At 45.8% G+C, this 19,613-nt stretch overlaps 2 protein-coding genes across 16 annotated transcripts in view; both read left to right on the forward strand.

Moving 5' to 3' along the window:
* The window catches only part of LOC105071417 (band 4.1-like protein 3), a 190,102-nt gene that overhangs the window by 166,796 nt on the left and 3,693 nt on the right, over positions 1-19,613 (forward strand). For 8 of the 15 annotated variants that reach the window (XM_074352480.1, XM_074352481.1, XM_074352472.1 and 5 more), the window contains 6 exons: positions 7,765-7,818; positions 10,235-10,300; positions 10,765-10,956; positions 17,407-17,529; positions 18,185-18,568; positions 19,372-19,503. In XM_074352480.1, the coding sequence (XP_074208581.1) occupies positions 7,765-7,818; positions 10,235-10,300; positions 10,765-10,956; positions 17,407-17,529; positions 18,185-18,568; positions 19,372-19,503 (951 nt within the window). Of the gene's footprint in view, positions 1-2,368; positions 2,933-7,764; positions 7,819-10,005; positions 10,042-10,234; positions 10,301-10,764; positions 10,957-17,406; positions 17,530-18,184; positions 18,569-19,371; positions 19,504-19,613 lie in introns of all 15 variants that reach the window. The other 7 variants (XM_074352474.1, XM_074352478.1, XM_074352485.1 and 4 more) reach the window with 5 other exon arrangements.
* LOC141574943 (uncharacterized) lies at positions 11,023-17,400 on the forward strand. Its single transcript, XM_074352489.1, has 3 exons — positions 11,023-14,823; positions 15,175-15,273; positions 16,242-17,400. Exons 1-3 carry the CDS (start codon positions 14,644-14,646, stop codon positions 16,953-16,955), a joined length of 993 nt encoding a protein of 330 aa, XP_074208590.1. The 5' UTR covers positions 11,023-14,643; the 3' UTR covers positions 16,956-17,400.

A 19,613-nucleotide genomic window follows, 5' to 3' on the forward strand; every position in this document is an offset into this window, starting at 1 on the left:
AAAATGCTCCTTTTGAGAAGAATTTAACAGTGACATCTAAATGGGCAGACTAGCAAACACGCCATCCATCTGCTTATGTTAGACTATCCCAGTGACCCAGTCTGCCATCCTTTTTAGGGTAGATCGTTTATTTACCAAACACAAAAATAAAAACAGGATATGCGCCAACAGCAAGAGTGTTTGGATCACTTCTCTATTAAATGTGCTCTGTTCCGGATTTTCCTTTTACATAATTCCTGTTCCATTAACTCAAGGCGGGTTTTAAGTAGGACCCGAGAAGAAGGTGACATACTTGAAAAGCCAGTGTGTCCCATGATTTCTTGATACCACCCACGCCCACACTTCGTTCTCACAGGTGTGTAAATATGATTAAGTGGCCCATAAAAGTAAATGACTTGTCGTTTACTCCAAAAAAAAAAAAAAAAAAAAAAAACAGATACAGTCTCACTTTATTGGATTTTCAAAGATCAGCGATTTGTTGACATAAGATGTAGCCCTGGGCCAGCGTCACGCAGGGCCATTTATGCTGTGGGAAAATAAAAGGACAAGACTGCGGCTCTCACCGCCTGGGTCTCTGAGAAGCCAGCACTTTGACCCAGATGCCTTCTGAAAGGCTGGGGCTGAGGCCTCCTGCTCCAGGAGGCGGACGGCTGTCTTACCGCCCACGGGGCGAAGCCGTCTTTTAAAAACCGCTTTCATCAGCAGCACAGAAGATAAAGCGGTAGTTGTGTTCTTCCCGCTTCAAGAAGTAGCATAGAGGGTACTCATTTTTCAGCCAAAATGAAACTGTATTACTGAAAATGGCCCTTAAATGACTGGCCCCTAGATTTCTTTGAGAGGAGGCGTCTTCCTGGCCTAATGATCACCCCGGGTGACAGGGCAGCCTTCTGCGGGCAGAAGCCAGCTCGTAACTTGAACGTTGTCCTCAGTTCAGTGAGATTCATGCGGGGTCTTGTTTAAGACACAATCTTTTAAGTCAGATGTGAGTATTCGGAAAAGATATACTTGTCCAGTACCAACAAGGAGACCCTTCTGAATTCTAACAGATCCATGATGTAATTTTGTCTGTGCATTCTCTCACCCTCGGTCTCTTTATTTACCAAGTCAGAATCAGATAACCGCCCCAAAGCAGGCCGGGTAACATCCGTGCTGTGGTCACTAGGCAAAAACACGCACACGCTTAAACACACACAGAGCGGAAGTCCAGGCACCTTCAGGCTCCGAGTGACCCGGTCTTGAACTCCCGGCGGTAGCAGCCTCTGCGTGGGGCCCAGGTCCTGTTTGGCACTGGCCTGCTTCCTCCTTTTCCTCCTCGCTCAGCAGCCAGGGAAGGAGGGCGGAAGAGCCTCACTCCCCCTGCAGAAGCCTGCACGCAGCGGGAGCACTTTCGCGGGATGCCTGCCTTGATGGAGCTCTTAACGACTCAAACCAGGCTAGCTGCGCGTACCGCCCGTCTGCTGAGAAACCAGAAGGCGGGGAAATGGTATCTTCCAGTTATTCATGGGCCACAAGTAACACAAAGTGAGCGCTTATAAACCATCTCACAGGAAAACACGTTCTTTTTTGCTACTTAGCTGGTTGAAAACACTTATTGAAGGTCCATGTGCATCGGGGTAAAGGAACCGAAAGAGGAGTTTTCAAAAGAACCTTAGTTCTTTGTGAGTAGTTAAGGCTCCTACAGTGTTCATCGCTGAATTCCCTGATCAGAACTGCCTGTCAGATAGGAGTGGGGCCAGAAACATCTTGATTTGGAAACCCACCTGTTTCAGATATAACCGACTAACCAAGGAAAAGGTAATGCTAGAGATTTTGTCTAAAATAATCAAAATTTGGATTCATTCTCCTTTGAATCCAGCCGAACTCCAGTAACGGATCTGTTAGCTGGAGATCAGGAGAAGTTATTGAAAGTCTTGGTTTTACGTTTGCTCTCAACACCCTAAAAATTTCTAGAGTTATTGGTCTAAACAAAATTTGGGGCTTTTTTATTTTTATTTTTAATGGTCTTTTTTTAAACCTGTATTTATTTTTCCCCTTAACGGAGGCACTGGAGATTGAACCCAGGACCTTGTAAACAAAATTCCTGAAGCGTGTGAAACATGTAGACATTGAGATTACCCACAGATGCCTTCTGTTCTGATTTTTTTTTTAAGCCCACCCTGTATTTGACTGTCCAATGGGAAAACGATGGCCGTTCGTGGCCACGTTGGCATGCAGCTTGAATACTTTAAAATCCCTGAACAACCCTAGTGCTGAATTTCTTGTTTTACGGTTTTGTATTGATGCCCACAAGGAAGTTAACTAATTGCAGTTTTCTTTTTGTCCTTTTGCACCTCTGTTTGCTGCTTTCTGTCTCTGTCTCTCTCATCAGTCACCCGGGCTTGGCACTGACTCATGTCCCCTGCCCCCCCCATCGGCCCACCATCCCCCAGCATCTCCCCCCGGGCTCCGCCGGAGGTGTAAGGAGAACCAGCGCCCCCCACCGGGGCTGGAGCCGTCCCGGGACCCCGGGCACCTGCACTGGGAGCCTGCCTCGGACCCCGACGGCCGAGGGAAGCCGTGCCGAGGGGACCAGGACATGGCTTTTAGCTACAAGCAGCAGACGGGCAAAGGGGCCACCCTGTTCTCCTTCTCCTTGCAGCTCCCCGAGTCCTTCCCTTCTCTGCTGGATGACGACGGCTACCTCTCTTTCCCCAGCCTGTCCGAGACCAGCCTCCTGCCCCAGAGCTGGCAGCACTTCCTCCCCATCCGCTCGCCCTCCCTCGTGCCCTGCTTCCTCTTCATCTTCTTCTTCCTGCTCTCCGCCTCCTTCTCAGTGCCATATGCCCTCACTCTCTCCTTCCCTCTGGCTCTGTGCCTCTGCTACCTGGAGCCCAAGGCGGCCTCCTTGAGTGCCTCACTAGACAATGACCCGAGTGACAGTTCAGAGGAAGAGGTGTGTACCTCGGCATAGAACACACGTCCCTGTCATGTTCGGAGCTGCGGTCCGAAGCAGTGTTAGACGGCTGCTGCGATAGTGGTCCTACTTTCAGAGCCTCATTTATTGTCTGTGCCGATGCGTGACGAGGTTGTGTGTGGGGGGAACACCGCCCGGCCCAGGGTTAGGCACAACACCATGTGGCCGGAGCAGTCGGAGCCCAGCCCGGAATCCCACCGCTACCCACCGAGTCCCGCGGGTGCCGGAGGACTCAGCCCAGGTCCGCTGTAAATGAGTAACCCGGGGGCTGTGTAGAGAGTCAGGGCTAAGTTGAAGGCGCTGCTCAGGTTCCGCTCGATAAAGGAAATCACACAGAAGACAGATACATAACTTTCAGCTAGGTCCATGGCGAGTTACTGAAACGCATCCTGACAGAGTGATACCCGGTGGTGACCCGCGCTGGGTAGAGGATGCTCAGGTGTGGCGGGAGAGCGCACCGCCGTCAGGGGTGCAGCATTATCATCTGGGTAAATGCCTCCCTCTCCCCCCTGGAGATTCCGAAATGCCCCCACTGCTCTTTGATCGTCATTGCCAGACCATCACTGTGACTCCCGGAGGGGAGCCAGGGCCCATGGGGGTGTTGGGTCAGGAAGGATGCCTGAGCAGTTTCAGACGCCCAGTGACATCAGCCATTGGCAGGATCAGAAACAGGACCAGAAAGAGCAGCATTTGAAAACAGCAGTTTCCAAACACAGTCAGGGAAGACTCGTTTGGGGTTTCTGCACACTGTCACAGGGGCTGAACTTCCATCAGCAAGAGTGATGTCAGTGCACACGTTGGGGGGCAGCCGTTCTCTTAGCTCCAGCGTGAGCCCCTAAGTCCACGCCTCCCCCTGGCGAGGCCAGGGAAGCCGGAAGGGCCTCTGTGGCTCTCAGCCAAGCTTGTGTGCGGTGGGGAAAGGACTGGCGCCTTCAGCCTCTGTCTGAGAGGGCATGCCACCTGTCAGTCTCCCGTCCCCTCCTCCCAGCCACTGGGTGGGGTGACGTAGCCAATAGTTTTTCCTCTTAATTGTTCCCTGTTCCCACCGCTCCACTGCCGGCTGAACAGCCCAGCAGTGTCCTTTGTGCAGCCTTCAAACAGAGCGCACAGAAAAGAACAGAAGCGGCCACCAGAGGCGCCTGGCTGACACCTACCCTCCTGCCTCCACCTGCCCCGGCCCCTCCAGCAATTCTGTTCCCACAGAACAAGGGGTTTTTTGTGGCAGGAGACAAACCCACTATACCTCGCGTTGAAAAAGAAAACCACACAGTCAAAGCAACACTAAAAAAGGAAAGTCTATTCAGCTCTGGGCTCAAATGCTAATTCGAGCTGCACCTGTGAGCATGCAGCATCGCGGGGGTGCGTGTGTGTCTATATTTAGTGGTGTTGTGACCATTTCTTTGCAGCAAAAAGGAAAAAAAATGGGAATGGTCTCACAGATGTTCTAAAGAAAAGTTTAAGCTTTTCAATCTGATTTCGCCTAAGAGCCCTTTCCAAGGCTCTTGGATTGTATATGACTTAGCTCCAAATCTACCTTTATGTAACCATTTTCATATGTGGAAAATATTTTAAGATAAAACAACTCTAAATCCTAGGCTTGAATATCTCTACTTCTTATAGTGGCAACATGATCAAATAATGTAGGGCTAGACCCTCCCACCATTCAGAACACAATGTTTATCTGCAAAGACTTCGTAATATTAACTGGTTTCCAACCTGGACATCTATTTTTCCTTTAGCAATGGGATTAGTCATCAAGCTAACAGAAGGCAAAAAGATTGCCACTTTCGGTTTTTTTCTGAATTTTAAATAACTGAACTTTTATGTAGCCAACCACACAGATCTTGTGCCTAATCCAGGGTGTACATCTTGTTGTAATCAGTGCATGAAAATTAATGTGAAACTCGGGCATGTCTGCATTACATCAGCAAAACAAATCACAGCAGTTACTCCTTGCAAGCTAGTGACCGCATGATCAGAGCTTCCCCTATGTTAGGCCCCCTGGACTTTGCAAACCTCTGAAACCGTGGAGGGGCTCCGGCCGTGCAGCCCTCCCGAGCCCTCCTCTCCAGCCTGGTCACCCGTGGCCTGACACGCGACTTTGTATTTGGCCCTCTGTTCAGTGTCGTCTCAACCCCAAGTGTTAAGAGCTGCGCGCCCTGGTTCATGCTGAGCAGGAGAACACGTGTAGGTCGTTCCGTTAAAAAAACAAGAGAGAGAAATCGCCGTTTGTTGGCATGGCCTTTTGCAGTCCCTGGGCCTCAAGCCTTGCGGCAGCTCAGCTCTGTCACTTTCGTTTTGCAAAATCGCTAATGACTCTAGTTCTCTCTAAATATTTTATCGTCCCTGCTTACATTTTTCACGTGTGGTGGTGGCTTAATTAGCTCCAGCCCTCCTGCAGAGGGAGGCCCAGTGTAGAGCGGGGTCATCATTTCAGGCTACGAAGCTGACGGCCGTTCCCCCTCCTGTGCTGCCCGCGTGGCCAAGTGAGAAGAGGCAGCACGCTGAATCATCTTCATCTGCCAGGAGATGGGAGCTGAGTTTAGCTCACCACACCGTGAAATGTAATCATGTGTCATTTTGCGAGGAATTTTTGGACAATACCCAAAAAAGGGAGATGGACTAAATCTGGAGGGAAAGATCGATCACATGATTTGACGTTTTAAATTGCATATTACAGGGTAGTTCACGGCTTGCCATCTATTTTTCAGTTTTTAATCATAGGATATAAGTAACAGTCTTTATTCAGCCTTTATTACTTCATCTATTAACTGTTTATTGACCAGGCACTATGTTTGTTGAGTGACTGACTGACCAGGTGCTAAGCAGGAATTTGAGGGAGTTTAGACACAGCCCAGGCTATTTGTGTGTAGTAGGGGGAAAGTATTATCATTATGAAATGCTGTGTTGATAACAGTATTTCCGATCCTTGTAGTCACGTGTGTGAGGTCCTGGGTGAAGCGGTTAGTGTCCATCACCTGACACAGGGCTGTCATTTTCCCCACTTTACTAGAAGGAAATCGGAATTAAAATACGAAGCCTGCCCAGCCTGCCGCAGAGTTAAACAGCAAGGAGTTGTGCTCATGTCAGTCTGACAGCAGACCCCTCGCTCTGAACCGTGGCCGTAATTCTGGTCCCAAGATGCTTGGAAAGCAACTGAAGGGAATTCTAAAGCCACGAGGAATAGAATCTAAATTGGAAGAGAAGGACTTTCACAAGATCTTTTGATGTCCTTGGCACAACCAGTTAGCACACTGAGCACAAGTCATTCTTAGCTGCTCTTGAAAGCCTCAGGTTTCCTCGAGTCATTCTGTACCCTCGAACTGGAACCTGTCCCTCTTCCTAATTCAAACTGGCCTTCCCCTAGACTGTCGGTTGGGGAAGCCTTGCTAATGCTGCAGCAGCGATCACCCTAATGAGAAGATTACTAGCCACTCCCCAGGGATCGCCACGTGGGTCCGGTCGTGAAGCTGTCAGCCAGCCCTTTACCACCTATTGAAAGTGACTTCCCGCGTAGGCAGGTGACTTCTGCCCGGTGGTCAGGGTGGCAACCTGAGGTGCACGTGCCAACCGTGAATTCCAGCTCCTTTTCTTTTAGGGAAATAGAAAGTGAAAGTTTGGGAGAAGAACTGCCAAGAAATCAGCCTCTCCAGATGTAGGTGGACATGACACCATCCCAACCCTCCCGCTTAAGAGTCTGTGTTCTTTGGGGTTAGAGATTACTCACAACCGTGCAGCCTCCACGTGCGATTTTTGTTCTCGCTTTTTCAGTCGCATATCTTGCTTGGCTCAAGGGAATTTCAGTCATGACTAGTTGATATTTGTGGAGGGAGAGTCGGTTAATATTATATTTAGCATTTAGAGATCCCCAATTTCAATGGCTATTGTTCTGCTCACCTCCAGGAAAAAAAAAAAAAGCTTTTCTTTTAAATCATAAACCTCTATAAACCAGATTAAAAACAATTATTGTGATTCTCCCTGGAAAAGCTGGGCTCTGTCAAATGCTGTGCTTTGTTTTATTTGTCTCCAAGTAGATGTCTTTCTCCCTCTCTCTCTCCTGATTTTTTATTACTTTATTATTATTATTTGCTTCATTTGAATGTGTTTTTTTTCTTTTGGAACGACATTGAATTATATACTTCTGTGTACCTCCTTTATATTGGAGGGTGGGACAAACTAAACAGATAGTCTTAAAAATATCTAGTTAGCCACACTACCTGAAACTTGAGTTACATTTCTGATATGCGTAAAACATGCCTGTGAGTCACTGGCAGGTGCTTTTTGTAATTCAGAGGTAATGCAGACAGCCTGGTGGTCCTAGGATGGATGTAAATTATTGAAATGTTGTAAATGAGGGGCTGAAAGTCCGCAACTGTTATAGTAGCTTTTTATTTAAATTTACTTTTTAATTTGCCTTTTAAATGTGACATATTCCTAGATTTAAAAAAAAAAAAAAGATCTATAAACATCCGTTTTATTTGCATTAAACGTTTTTAGGAGCTCTTTCTCGGGGTTTGAGTAGAAGTGGGGAAGGAATGACATGGCACCAGACATGTCAGCTTGGCTGCCACACTTCTGTGGTTTCTGCAGGCTGTGTGCCTCTGGTCTCCCCCTGAGTGGCTCTGCTGATGGAACCTAGCTCTGGCCTTTCTTTTGCTTTTGTTTGAACTTTCATTCTTGTGGGAAGGTAGTCTGATAACAGATCACAGAAAAAAAGAATGAAGTCGGACCCAGGCATGCCCCGTTTGACCAGATGGTTTGTTTTCTATCCCTGCCTTCCTCCTGGAACCTGATCACTTCGGTGGTCGTAGACCGACAGTGAGCGCACAGACACCGCGGCTGATGGGGAAACCACCGCCACTGAGGTTGGTATCGGAACTGAGGGCACCGGCCGGTTGCCTAACGGACATGCTCTCTGGGGTGGCTCTGCGTTTGAGGACTTTGCATCTTAGCTTGTAGAGTGGGGGTCGAGTCTAACTTTAGCCATAGGAGTTAAAGATCTCCTCTTGCCTGGACCAGTGGTTCTCAAACTCTGGCAAGTGGCAGAGTCACCTGGAGGCTCCCACCCTCCTGTTCCTCATTCAGGGGAGGTCCGGGGAGGACTCAAGAATTTGTGTTCCTAACAGGTTCCCAGGTGATGGTGACTCTGTCCACTTCACAGTCACAGTTTGAGAACCACTGGCTAAACTGATAATACTTTTTTTAAAATGTATTTTACCCAAAATGAGAGGCTGTTTATGTGCGAGACTCATAATGAGCGGGAGGGAGGGTCACAATTAATTAAATTAGCGTATTGACTGGAATCCACAGATGCATTTTTAAATCCCAAAGGGTCAAAATACTAGTTGAAGTTACATTTAACTCATTTTGGTGTGCTGGATGTAGGCACTCAAAAGAAATGAATTCTCTAAGCAAGAGAAAATGAGCAAATTACTATTATCTCTTTCTTGGAAAAAACGTCACATTGAACTATTGTGGGAGAGATACTATGCTATTATTTGTCCTTTATTAATTCTTAAGCGTCCGTTAAATTTGCCTGTGGCTTCTCTACCAATAACTAAATTTTTTCAAGTCTTCTCTACCAATAACTAAATTTAAATTTCTGTAAAAATAATATTTACGGATACTAACAGAAGTCAAGATGTTCATTTCTCAGAGTGCTAACAGAATTTATGTTTTACTTTGTAATAGTGTTTACATTAGGTTGTTTTTTATACTAGGTTGTTTTTTGCATCATCAAATCAGAACAATATTTTCTAGCTGAGTATTTAGGAAGAACTAAAAATGGTAAAAGTATTACCTATACATCACTTAATTGAAAATATCTTCAGAAAAACATTTCAAAATGGAGTTTAGTTGCATTTCTTCCTTTTGAAATGCCAAAGTTCAATTCAAAGCTTGGAAATCATTTTTTAAGTTGAAGACAATACTGTGAAACTGTTATCCAGACTCTTTTAAGCAGTCACTTATAAATTGATTACAGGGTAATTTTCTATGCCAAATATAACAAAATTGCATCTTAATTTTGTAAGAATTATTTATGTGTAGCCACTGATACATTCCATAAACTTCCCTGTAATCCTGATGTGTGCTATAAATGAAAAATACTATAATAACAATACTTAAAATTCCTATAGCAGTCTTAACATTTGTTCTACACCATTTGAGGCATGCGCCTGAGGACATGTAACATAGGTTGATTATAAGGCTTAAAAATAAAAACGAAGAGCTATGAATCCACCACAACTTAAGAATCACTGTGCCACCAGAGCTGTTAAGACTTCCCTGTGTGCCCTCTAATGCTTTTTAAATACGTCCCGCCTCTCGGGAGCCAGTGAACAGTAGTGCATGGTGGGGTGTGCAGGTTATACAGTCTGGCCCCTGCTGAGACCCAGACAGACTCATCGATTTTGCTGAAGTCCACCTGCTCAGGCACCCCCTGCTTCTCACCCATAATTTCACCCTGGACCCCCTCTTGTAGTTGATTTTTGTATTTGATGGTTGTTAATTTTTAAAATTTCCTTACTTACCCCATATCAGCACTTTCCCCTCCCAAATTTGTTCCTAAGTATGTGGGTTCAAGAAATTCAAGGTTCTAAGAAATGTTTAATGTGGGAACCTCTGTGGTAAGCTCTTTGAGCCTCGGTTCTCTGGTGTGCAAATTCGGGGTAGGAATAGCTAACCTCAGAGGATAACTGTGCTTCTGCATTTCGACGTGGCTCCCCGCACTCCCTGAACCATTGCTGATGCCCATTAAGGGCAGCGCCCTGGCTGTGGCCTCCCCAGTACGAGTGTGCACTCGTCACACTTGGAAGTCTTAGGTTAAAGCATCAGAGACCCACTGAGCGAGGACTCTCTCACTCCCATCTTCTTATGAAGCTTCATGACTTGTGTGTGAGAATGTCGTGGTTTGCACGTAAGAAAGAAACAGCACCTCACGTAGGAGCAACGTAACACCCTCCTTTAGCGAGCTCACGTAGACCATGCTGCTTCCGTCTTGGAGTGACTTGCATGGTAAGACTTTATCTCCCACTCTTTCTTGATGCTGGCAGTCGGACCAGGAGGAAGATGCAGAGATCAAGGCACAGGTAGAAAACTTAAAAATCAAACGAAAGCCAAAAGCAGCGTGTGATGGAGTCGTTGTCCGTCTCCGGTGTGGGGCCCCTCCAGCATGCTCCGCGGCGGCTACCTGCTGTCGGTGCCGCGGGGAGGAGAGCACGTGACACTTGTTCCTGTGACTATCATGTCCCTTACGTTTCCTTTCTTCTCCACTTTTTTCAGAATAGTCTGATTAAGCGAATAAAGGGTGAAAATGTGTATGTCAAACATAGTAATCTTATGTTAGAGGTTGGTATCGGTGTAGACCAGTGCATGTCCGTGTGTGTTGGTTTCTTTTAGTGGCTGACCTGTGTGCCCGTGCCCCGATGCATGACCTGTGTGTTCTCACCTGTGACTAAGCGGGGCTGCCCTTCGGCCGCCGCCGACCCCTCCCTCTCCTAGATGTAGACCCCCTTCCCTGCGTGTTGTTTATTTTAATTCTCTGGTTACATGCGAATGACACTCGTGACAGCGGACCTTGGAAACGTTTGATTTTGTGCTTGCGTGAACTGAATTTTGTCTTCCTCTCATTTCCTTGGGAGTCACACATTTTCACCAGTGTGTCTGTGGTGGTGTCGTGAGCCCTGATCAGAATTCGTGGAGTTTGACTACTAATGAGATAACGGCGTTATTTTTTGAAAAGAGCGAGAGCAGAGAAAGGAAAACCAGTGTAAAAGCAGCTGACTGTTGGATTCTTTATGTTCTGGATGTAGGAGCTAGATAAAACTCAAGACGACCTGATGAAACACCAGACCAACATCAGTGAGCTGAAAAGAACCTTTTTAGAGACGTCCACAGACACTGCCGTCACGAACGAATGGGAAAAGCGGCTTTCCACGTCCCCGGTGCGGCTGGCTGCCCGGCAGGACGACGCGCCCATGATCGAGCCGCTGGTCCCTGAAGAGGTCGGTACCTGGGCTTTGGGCTGCCCTGGGCTTCTGTGCGCCGGCCTGGCTCCTCTCCGGGCCCTGCAGCCGGTGGGGGGGGGGGGGGACTTGGCCAGCTTCTGAGCAGAGAGATCTCTCCGCTAGTCTGGGTGTAACTGGTAAAATGATTCGGGGGCTGAGGAGTGAGTGAGTCACATCCGATGGTGCCTTGGAGTGAACAGGGAGACTCTGGTGCACACCTGCTGCTTCTGACAGTAAACGTGGGTTTCACAGCTGGGAGACGTTGATGTACTGTCTTAATGAACAGACACTTTTTCTGAGTATACTTCTGCTTTAAGAAATGCCCTGAAAATTCATGAATGTTTCTCATCAGTTGCAAGATGAGGCCTATTGAATGGTCTCATGTTTAACTAAATGCTGTTCTGAAGTTGATAATGTTTCAGGACATGTTTTACTCTGGAGATACTATAACCAGGCTTTTACTGGTATAATCAGTGTTTTGATTTTTATTTATAACTGATATATATATATATATATATACACACACATACACACATATATAACTGATTATTTTAACTGATTTTTATATATGTGTATATATATTATAATTTATAATCATACGTATTATGAATTATAATTTATAATTTTATCTGATTTTTAGTAGAGGAAGTAGGTGCCAGGATGCCTTTCTGAGTAAGAGTTTTACGTGTAGGAACACTCTAAATATCCAGCTGGAGCGAGAGGGTTCAGCTGGTGTTGCTTCAAGGCTCCCATGAGCAGCGGCGCTCACCTGACTGCCGCCTGTTACACAGCACCTTGCTTTAGCTGCCTTTCAAAAGAAGTATTTTGCTTATAACTGCATCTTTCTAGCATCCTATTGATTAACTTCTTTCTTACCAAGATTCCCTTATTGTGAGGTATTTGTCCAGGAAGCCGAGACAGAACAGAAGAAAATTAAAACTTAGGCCTTTATGAGAGAAAAATCTTTGAAACAGTCATCTGTATGCAATGCTTAGGTCTTGGCAGCAAAAAGAATACAATTACGCTTATTTTGATCACTTCCTCAACTTCCGTTGAAAGCAGTGACCACAATCACTATATTCATGACAGTTCCCATCCTAGTTTAAAATGACAAGGTATATCTCCATTTGAATTACTTTGCAAAGGGCCTTTTTATATAGAATAAAATGAAAAGTCCTGTGCCCAGAGTCTTCCTGTACCATTAAACACCAGTTTCATTCAGATTGCTTGAGATTCAGGACGTAAAAATTTCAGATTTTTCCAGATCAGTTTAAATATTGTTGTTCCTGCATTAGTTAAGAGTTATTAGTTATTAGTTATGGTCACATCCATTTTATTATAATTGGTCAAGTTTGGCTAACCCTGTCTCCACTGGGGTTGGAAATAAGAAAGAACGTTCTGGCTCTGAGGATGGCTTTGTTCAGGAATAAGTTACAGTACCGCTGGCCGTGAGTTCAAAGTTAATGAATGAATGATACATATTAAATAAGGGACCTTTAAACAGAGACACATATAAAACAAGGTTATGCATTGATCAGTTGAAAATTTGATGGCCAGAAGCTCCCAGGTACCTAGCCTTGTCTTTCCCAGGGGAGCCGTGGTTCAGTATTCACTGATTCAGTGCCCACGGAGACTTGATAGAAGACAACTGCCATGAATAACTAGAATTAGTTCTCTTTATGCATTTGTCTACTTTCTTGTCCAGCTTTACTTTTGCTATTCAGGTCTTGGATGAGCCTTAAAAATCCTTTCACGGATGGAGAGAATTATCTCCATTCTCTGAATCTGACTTCTGTGACACTCCATCCAGACCTTGGGCTGCAATTCTAGGTGCATATTAAAACCACCTACAGAAAATTTTTTAAACACTGATGCCTGGGTTCTATATCAGAGTCTGATTTAATCAAGTGGGGGTGCGCCGCACACAGTACTGTCATTTAAAGGCTCTCCACATTATTCTTATGCAGGGCCCAGTTTAAGAACCTCTGCCCTGGGCAGAAACGAGAGTCACGGCTCTGCAGAAACTCTTAATCACCTGAGCAAGTAACACCTCTGTGAATTTTGCATACGATTGTAGGGCCTTGTGTCCCAATTATGACCCAGAGATGAACGCTTAAGTAACTAAATGAAATGGTTGGGGTATACATCTGACCCAGCAGTAACCCGAAGTAAATGTTTAGATGATCAGTTTTTCTTTATCCGTACCTCTTCACTTCTCTTTAGCCGGGCTCGCTGGGGCTTGGGGTTCACCAAACGTAGGATTTGATGTTAACATCTGTCCCCTTATGTTACCCTTCTCTGTTTTGGGGCATACACAGTTCTGGGTGTACACAGCATTGACCTTTTTAATTACAGACACGGACATCTTCAAAATTAATTGATGTCAGATAACAGGATATGCTGAAAACCACTGTTTTCCTGCTGTTGTTTTTTTAAGCTTTCATCTTAGGAAAAATACTTAGCTCGGTGATTGTAATTAGAGGCCTAGCAGGGGTATTATGAAAAGTACCTATAATTTTGACCTTTCCTTCCTGTTTCTCATTTCTATTTGAAAAAGAGGCCATGATCGAAAGTTTAAAAAAATAAATCCACATTTAATGATTCCACATGGTACATTTTGCCTCTTCCAATTTCTTTCTCCAAAATGGGGCAGGACAGGAATTTTTTTTTTCCTTCAAAATGTCTTGTTTATTCCTTATTAAAAAGGAGCATATGAGAATGACGCATCAGAATTTGTCAGCAGGTCCTTCAGGAGAGTTTCCCAGATGCTCCTCTGCAACCTCTTGCAGGCAATTGATTACATATCGTATTGATGGATTCGTAGACACACACATAAGAATTTTAAATACCTCTCATAAAATTATATTGCTTAACAAGAGGGTTTTTTTTTTTTTAAAGTTCCACTTGTCTAGAAACTTTGACCTTTGTGTTATTATTTTTAAACTACTCTTCCAAGATACCCTGTCACTCTCTGTGGAGTTGTGTGCTGTGCAGAGACAGGCTCGGTAGCTAATGTATTGCCACATGAATTAGGCCCATTTGATACTAAAGAAAGGGATAAAAAGTAGATAAAAGGAGAAAACTAGTTCTAACCTGGCATATTTACTCTTTTTCTTACTTGTATGTGTTAAAGACAGGTATGACTTGAAATGCTTAATAAGATATTTTGAAGTTGATTTTTCAAAATTATTCACCATGTTATAAAAGTCCAAATAAAGCTGTAACCTTGAGTATATTTTATATTTATTTGGGGAACACAGAAATCAATGTAAGCACCCCGGGCTTTTTCAGATTGGAGCTCCCGTGGTGACCTATGTGTATTTCCTTACTCTTGGTCAAGCATCACTTCAGTGGGATATGATCGAGTATTTGTCAGAAATGGATCTCGGGATTTATCCCTAATTTGATTTTTTTTCAGTCTTAACATTTTCATTTTAATACTTACTTTTATGGTGTTGCAGGTGACCGGCACGTAGACACTGTTCTCGTGCCAGGAAGCTGTTTATCGCCACGTTGGCATGTTCTGTGTTTGTAGAAATGAAAGATGTTGGAGTCCTCAGGACACCAGAAATTCAGAAAAGCAATCTGTTACTCTTTGGAAATAATTATTAAACGTTGAGATGCTTTCAGACCATTTTTTCAAATTAATTAACAGTCATTTACTTCATCAGGAAAAAAAAATGAATGACTATTATATGTGTAGCACAGCAAAAGCACTCTCTTCCTAACTTGCCTTTTTGGAAATTGTCTGCTTCCTCTTCTCCATCCCAACCCCCTTTATTCAAACAGACCAAAGAAGAAAGAGTGATTTCTGAAAAAGTTATATTTTTGCAGCAAGGAAGCTCTCCATTCTTTGAGTCTCAGGTAAAAAACAAGCATGAAGGAATTTTCCAGAAGGTGAATTTCTCTCCAGATTCCAGTGTCATTCAAATGTCTTTAGCTTTTCTTTCCCTTTAAAAATTTTCTTTGTTGGCCACTGAGGTAGGTATGTCATTTTTGCCTAGATTCTGGGGAGGGAAGTAGGGACTTTCCTTACTGTTTTAGTTGTTAGCCATCATTACTTTGTGGCTTTTGCTCCCAGGTGCCTAGATCTGTGTGTCTTCATTGAAGTGTCATGACTATACTTTCTAATGATATTATTGGGGCTTTTTTACTGTCTGTCTCACCCATTGATTGATTCTGAAAGTTCTGAGCTTTCGCTGGTTTTCCCACTAGCCGAGCGTCATAAAGGAAACGCAGGAAGGAGACTCTGCGGGCTCCGTGTTTACCTCCCGTCAAATCATTTTCCAGAAAACTGTCCCGTCGACACTAGAGGTTATTTTTCAATTGATTTCCTTTAACCCAGCACCAGCCCTTAGATGAGTCAGTAATCCTTTCTCTTAAGGCCCACCTGTTTCTAGATTCGAGTTTTCAGGCTGTGAGAAATGTGACAGTAGAGAACATCTGAGTTTAAAATGTTAACCGAGGTGCCATGTGCTCTTCTGTAACCTGTCAGACCTGCCGGCGGCCCCTGCTGGCGCCCCGGCAGGCTGCCCGGGGACAGGCGTTGCTTACCCTTCTGTCTGCCTTGCTGGCGCGCGCACTAGGGAAGGTGGCAGAGAGACTCTCGAGACGATGGCCTTCGGCTGTAAATAAGATTGCAACAGCCCACAGACCACGGTGGCCCGTTTGTCAGAGGCTCCAGCGGTGTCCTCCCAGTGGGAGGTACTTCACTGCAATGCCTGGAGCACAGGTGCACTCAGTTTATTGGATAGTAAGTGCGAGGGTAGGTTCCGTCTCCTGTGAGAGGAAGTAGAAGTCACAGGCATGGAAAACGGTTGGCACAGAAAGTTGTGGAAATACTGGCAGGTTCTTTGGGAGAACAACAGATACAAAGTATAGTGTTCTATTTCGCATGGAAAACTGTGTGTGTCCACACAAATAAAGCTAAATAAGTTGTACAGCAGCTTCAAATATGTCATTTAATCTTGAAACATGAAATGATCAGACATTTAGCATGAGATTGAATATATTCCTTGGCCAAGTTTCCCACCAAAGTGTCTTCCTATTTCAAGAGATCTGAAATTGAGAATCTACCTGCATCCTGTATTCCTAGTTGAAGGTTAGAGGTGATAAATTCCAGGTGAGGAGAGACTGCAGCCGTAATCAATAGTAACCCCAGCCCTGTGCAGTCACTTCCCAGACCTGAGTGTCGCTCTCACCCTGATTGTCTTAATGGATTCTTATTTTAGAAATGGGATACCATCAGAATTTCTAATTTAGCTTTTATATTTCAAATATAGGGCACAGAGGATTGGGTTATTGTAGACAGAGTACCCACTGAGATAGTTGATGGTGAGTCGGGAAAGATTGTAACGTACAAGGTGGTGACGGTGAGCAGCGGAACGGGCGACGTCCCCGCCGACCTGCTGGAGTCTAGTGCCGTTGAAGTGCAGAGCTTTGAAGACCTGGCCCGAGAAATGCACTTGAAGGATGAGAGCAGACAGAAGATATACACGCTTGGAAAGTCCTATGATACCGTATCTGGAAAAATTGTTACAATGACAGGAAAAGCCAAGGATGGGGAGAAGGTGGCACCGGCTGAGTTGGTGAAGGCCCCCCCGGGCCTGGTGGAGTTCGAGGTCCTGAGTGCCATCGCCGATGACAGGGCCAGGAGGGGTCCCGAGGGCGACACGCCGAAGCGGAGGTTGTCGGAGACCCTGGCTCCCATCAGGGAGGCCGAGTCCCGGAGGCAGAGCCCGGAGGATGGGGACCCCGGGAAGACCCACGTGCCGGGGAGAGATGCCGGCCCGGAGGGCGCGCGGCTCAGCAGAGCGGAGCCTGAGGCCCTGAAAGTGGGGCCCTTCGGTCCCCGCAGGAAGAGCCTGTCTGAGTGGAGATACTCCCAGGAACCGGCCGTCACCGTCGCCACCGCCCGTTACGTGACCGAGTCGGCCGCGGCCCGAGTCGTGGTAACCGGTGCCTCTCCGGGGCCACCGCTTCCGATGCCAGCATGACATTTGCCGAGGCAGCCCTTCCACCCCGAGCCTTTCCGTTTCTCCTGCTGTTTGGCTTATGTTGAGAGCGGCCAACCCAAGCTTTTTAGTTGTTTTCCTGGTTAAGTCACCACCGCGGTCCAGCGCGAGCATCTGGACACCTGCCGTTTGGTTTCCAGCTCCCGTCCCCGAGGCGGGATGCTGCGGCTGGCGCTTGCGGTGAAGGGGGAACGTGATGGCTTAACCCAGCACCGCCCACACCCCGGGACCTCTCTCTGCTTTCCCACACCGGAGCTCGTGGTCACCCCGATTTGCTCTTTTATTTCCCATTCTTTTCTGTTTCCAAAGTCTGGATTCCTTGATCCCTCACCCTCAGTCCTGCGCCCCTGTCCCGTCTCACCAGCTGTGAGTGTGTCTGTGCCGCTTGTGTCCCGACCTCTGTGCTTGACTCTCCATTTCTTTGTTCACTCAGACTAAGCAGTCTTCTGGCGAAAAGCTCATGGATGGCTCTGAAATCCTCAGTTTGTTAGAGTCTGCGAGGAAACCGACAGAATTCATAGGAGGGGTTACTTCTACTTCTCAAAGCTGGGTTCAGGTGGCCGTTTACTTCCATCCTTCGTGTCCCTGCCTCTGCCTGTTTGCCTTTCTTTATGCCTTTTTGGGGTGTGTGTGTGTGTGTGTGTGTGTTTTGCATCCAAGTGGCTTTGCCTTAAACACCTGAGAAGTGTCTTCAGTTACATCCTCTGTGTCTGCTCCGCATATCCGTCATGTGCCTTTAGCACCATTACAAGAACATGCTTCAGTTGTTCAGAAAGCAATCGTGCTGAGAAATTTTAACAGCATTTAATTTTCTAAAGCATTTTTTATCACCTATTAGGTTTAAGAAAGCAGCCAGAACCAACATGCATGTGCTACGGTGCTTTGTTTTGTTTTGTTAATTGCATTTTATGTTGCATTCTGTTTCCTTTGCGGCGACGTGCAGGAGCAGCGCAGGTTGGAGTGTATATGTCGGGGCGGGGACAGGCATCAATGATTGCGGTGGGGAGAGTGAACGCTAATTTATATTTTCTTTAAGTGTTGCTGGTTATAAGCCCTTGGCTCTGGCTTTAGGCCCCCTGGTGAGTGGCTTCTTTTGGTTTTTTTGCTTTTTGGTTTTGGTTTTTTTCTTTTTTTCTTTTTGAACTTTGATTTGTGTGAAGCCATGCTGACACCACAGGTTTTTGTTTTTTTTTTTTTTTCCTTTCGTGCAGAAAACAGAAACCAAGACGGAGTCCAGTGAAGTAGAAATGGAAACAACCCAATGCCCCCAGCCACTTAGCACTGAGAAGGTTGTGCAGGAAACTGTGTTGGTGGAGGAAAGACATGTGCTGAGTGTGCTTGCAAGCGGGGATGCTTCTCACGCGGCTGGAGATGATGTAGATGCTGCAGCACAGGCGGCATCTGCTGATGCTGCTAGCGTGAAAGGGAAGGAGGGCTCGGCGCTAACTGAGGGCGCTAAAAAGGAGAAAGGGGAGGTGGCCGATAAAGCTGCCCTCGAGCAGGAAGAAATGGCCACTGCTTCCCAGGAGCCAGAGGAGGAGCAGAGTGCCGCCATCCACATTTCTGAAACTCTGGAACAAAAACCCCATCTTGAGGTAACAAGTAGTTCATGTTACTTTTAGCACTAAAGACGGCTATGAGTGCCTGAAGTTTAGTTATGGCATAAAGGCGAGGCTGTTTAATTCCCTGCCATTTCCAAGAGCAGTTTGTTTCTCCTCTTATTTCCTTGCACGGCAATTATGGGTCTCCATGCTGGTTTCCATCTTTGGGATCACATGCAGACACATGTGATGATTATTAATAATGTACTGTTCCAGGAAATAGTTTCCACTTTCACTGTAATTATTATAATTGGCCAGAAACCTGGGAAATGCATGGCCAGCCAAGATATTGGAAAATTTGATCAGTTTATTGCTTATCAGTGTCCTTATCCGGAAAGACCAAACCCGAGCTTGCCTCGGCACCAAGTGCTAGAATTCATTCTTTATTTTCTTTTATTGAGATTCCTGAAGTATATGGGGGTGGGGGTGGTTTAACATCTGAGTACTTGTTCCATCTCTTTAAGAAGTTATTACATAAAAGCCTAATTTATGATTTTTAATCTTTTGAAATTAGTTTATATCTCATAAACTAGAGGAGAAGGGGTGTCAACTTTTTAAAAATTACCTTCAGAATGTTTCCCTTTACCTGGAACATTCCATGTTAAAAACGCTGTGGAATTCTAGGAGACTGACGTATATCTGTTGTGTGCCTCATCCCCAGCCTCCTGCCCATGTAACACATAAACGTTGATTTCATACTAACCTGTGCTCATTATGTCCACCAAGAGGGGAGGGACAAAACCACAAGTGCTCGTGTGCAAAACGTAAGAGCCGCTCTCGTGCTTCCCTTGGTACAGTCATCAACTGTGACAACGGAAACCGTCAGCTTTGGCAGTGTTTCACCAGGAGGAGTAAAGCTGGAAATTTCTACCAAGGAAGTGCCGGTGGTTCACACAGAAACAAAGACCATCACATATGAATCATCACAGGTAAGACAGTCTGTAAGGCCAAGCCCAGCGCTTGGTTTGTCCATTCAACGGTTTGGTTCACTTAAGGCTAACTCATGACATTTCATTTGTGAGGCACGGAGGACCCAGTG

This window comes from Camelus bactrianus, chromosome 24 (assembly GCF_048773025.1).
Source record: "Camelus bactrianus isolate YW-2024 breed Bactrian camel chromosome 24, ASM4877302v1, whole genome shotgun sequence".
Taxonomy (NCBI): Eukaryota; Metazoa; Chordata; class Mammalia; order Artiodactyla; family Camelidae; genus Camelus; species Camelus bactrianus.

Excerpts from the sequence above, each read along its gene's own strand:
- LOC141574943 (XM_074352489.1), top strand. The coding sequence starts at position 14,644 with ATGACTATTATATGTGTAGCACAGCAAAAGCACTCTCTTCCTAACTTG. Across the intron at positions 14,824-15,174 it reads CTCCATTCTTTGAGTCTCAG|CCGAGCGTCATAAAGGAAAC; the intron begins GTAAAAAACAAG and ends TTTTCCCACTAG. Across the intron at positions 15,274-16,241 it reads CTGTCCCGTCGACACTAGAG|GGCACAGAGGATTGGGTTAT; the intron begins GTTATTTTTCAA and ends TTTCAAATATAG.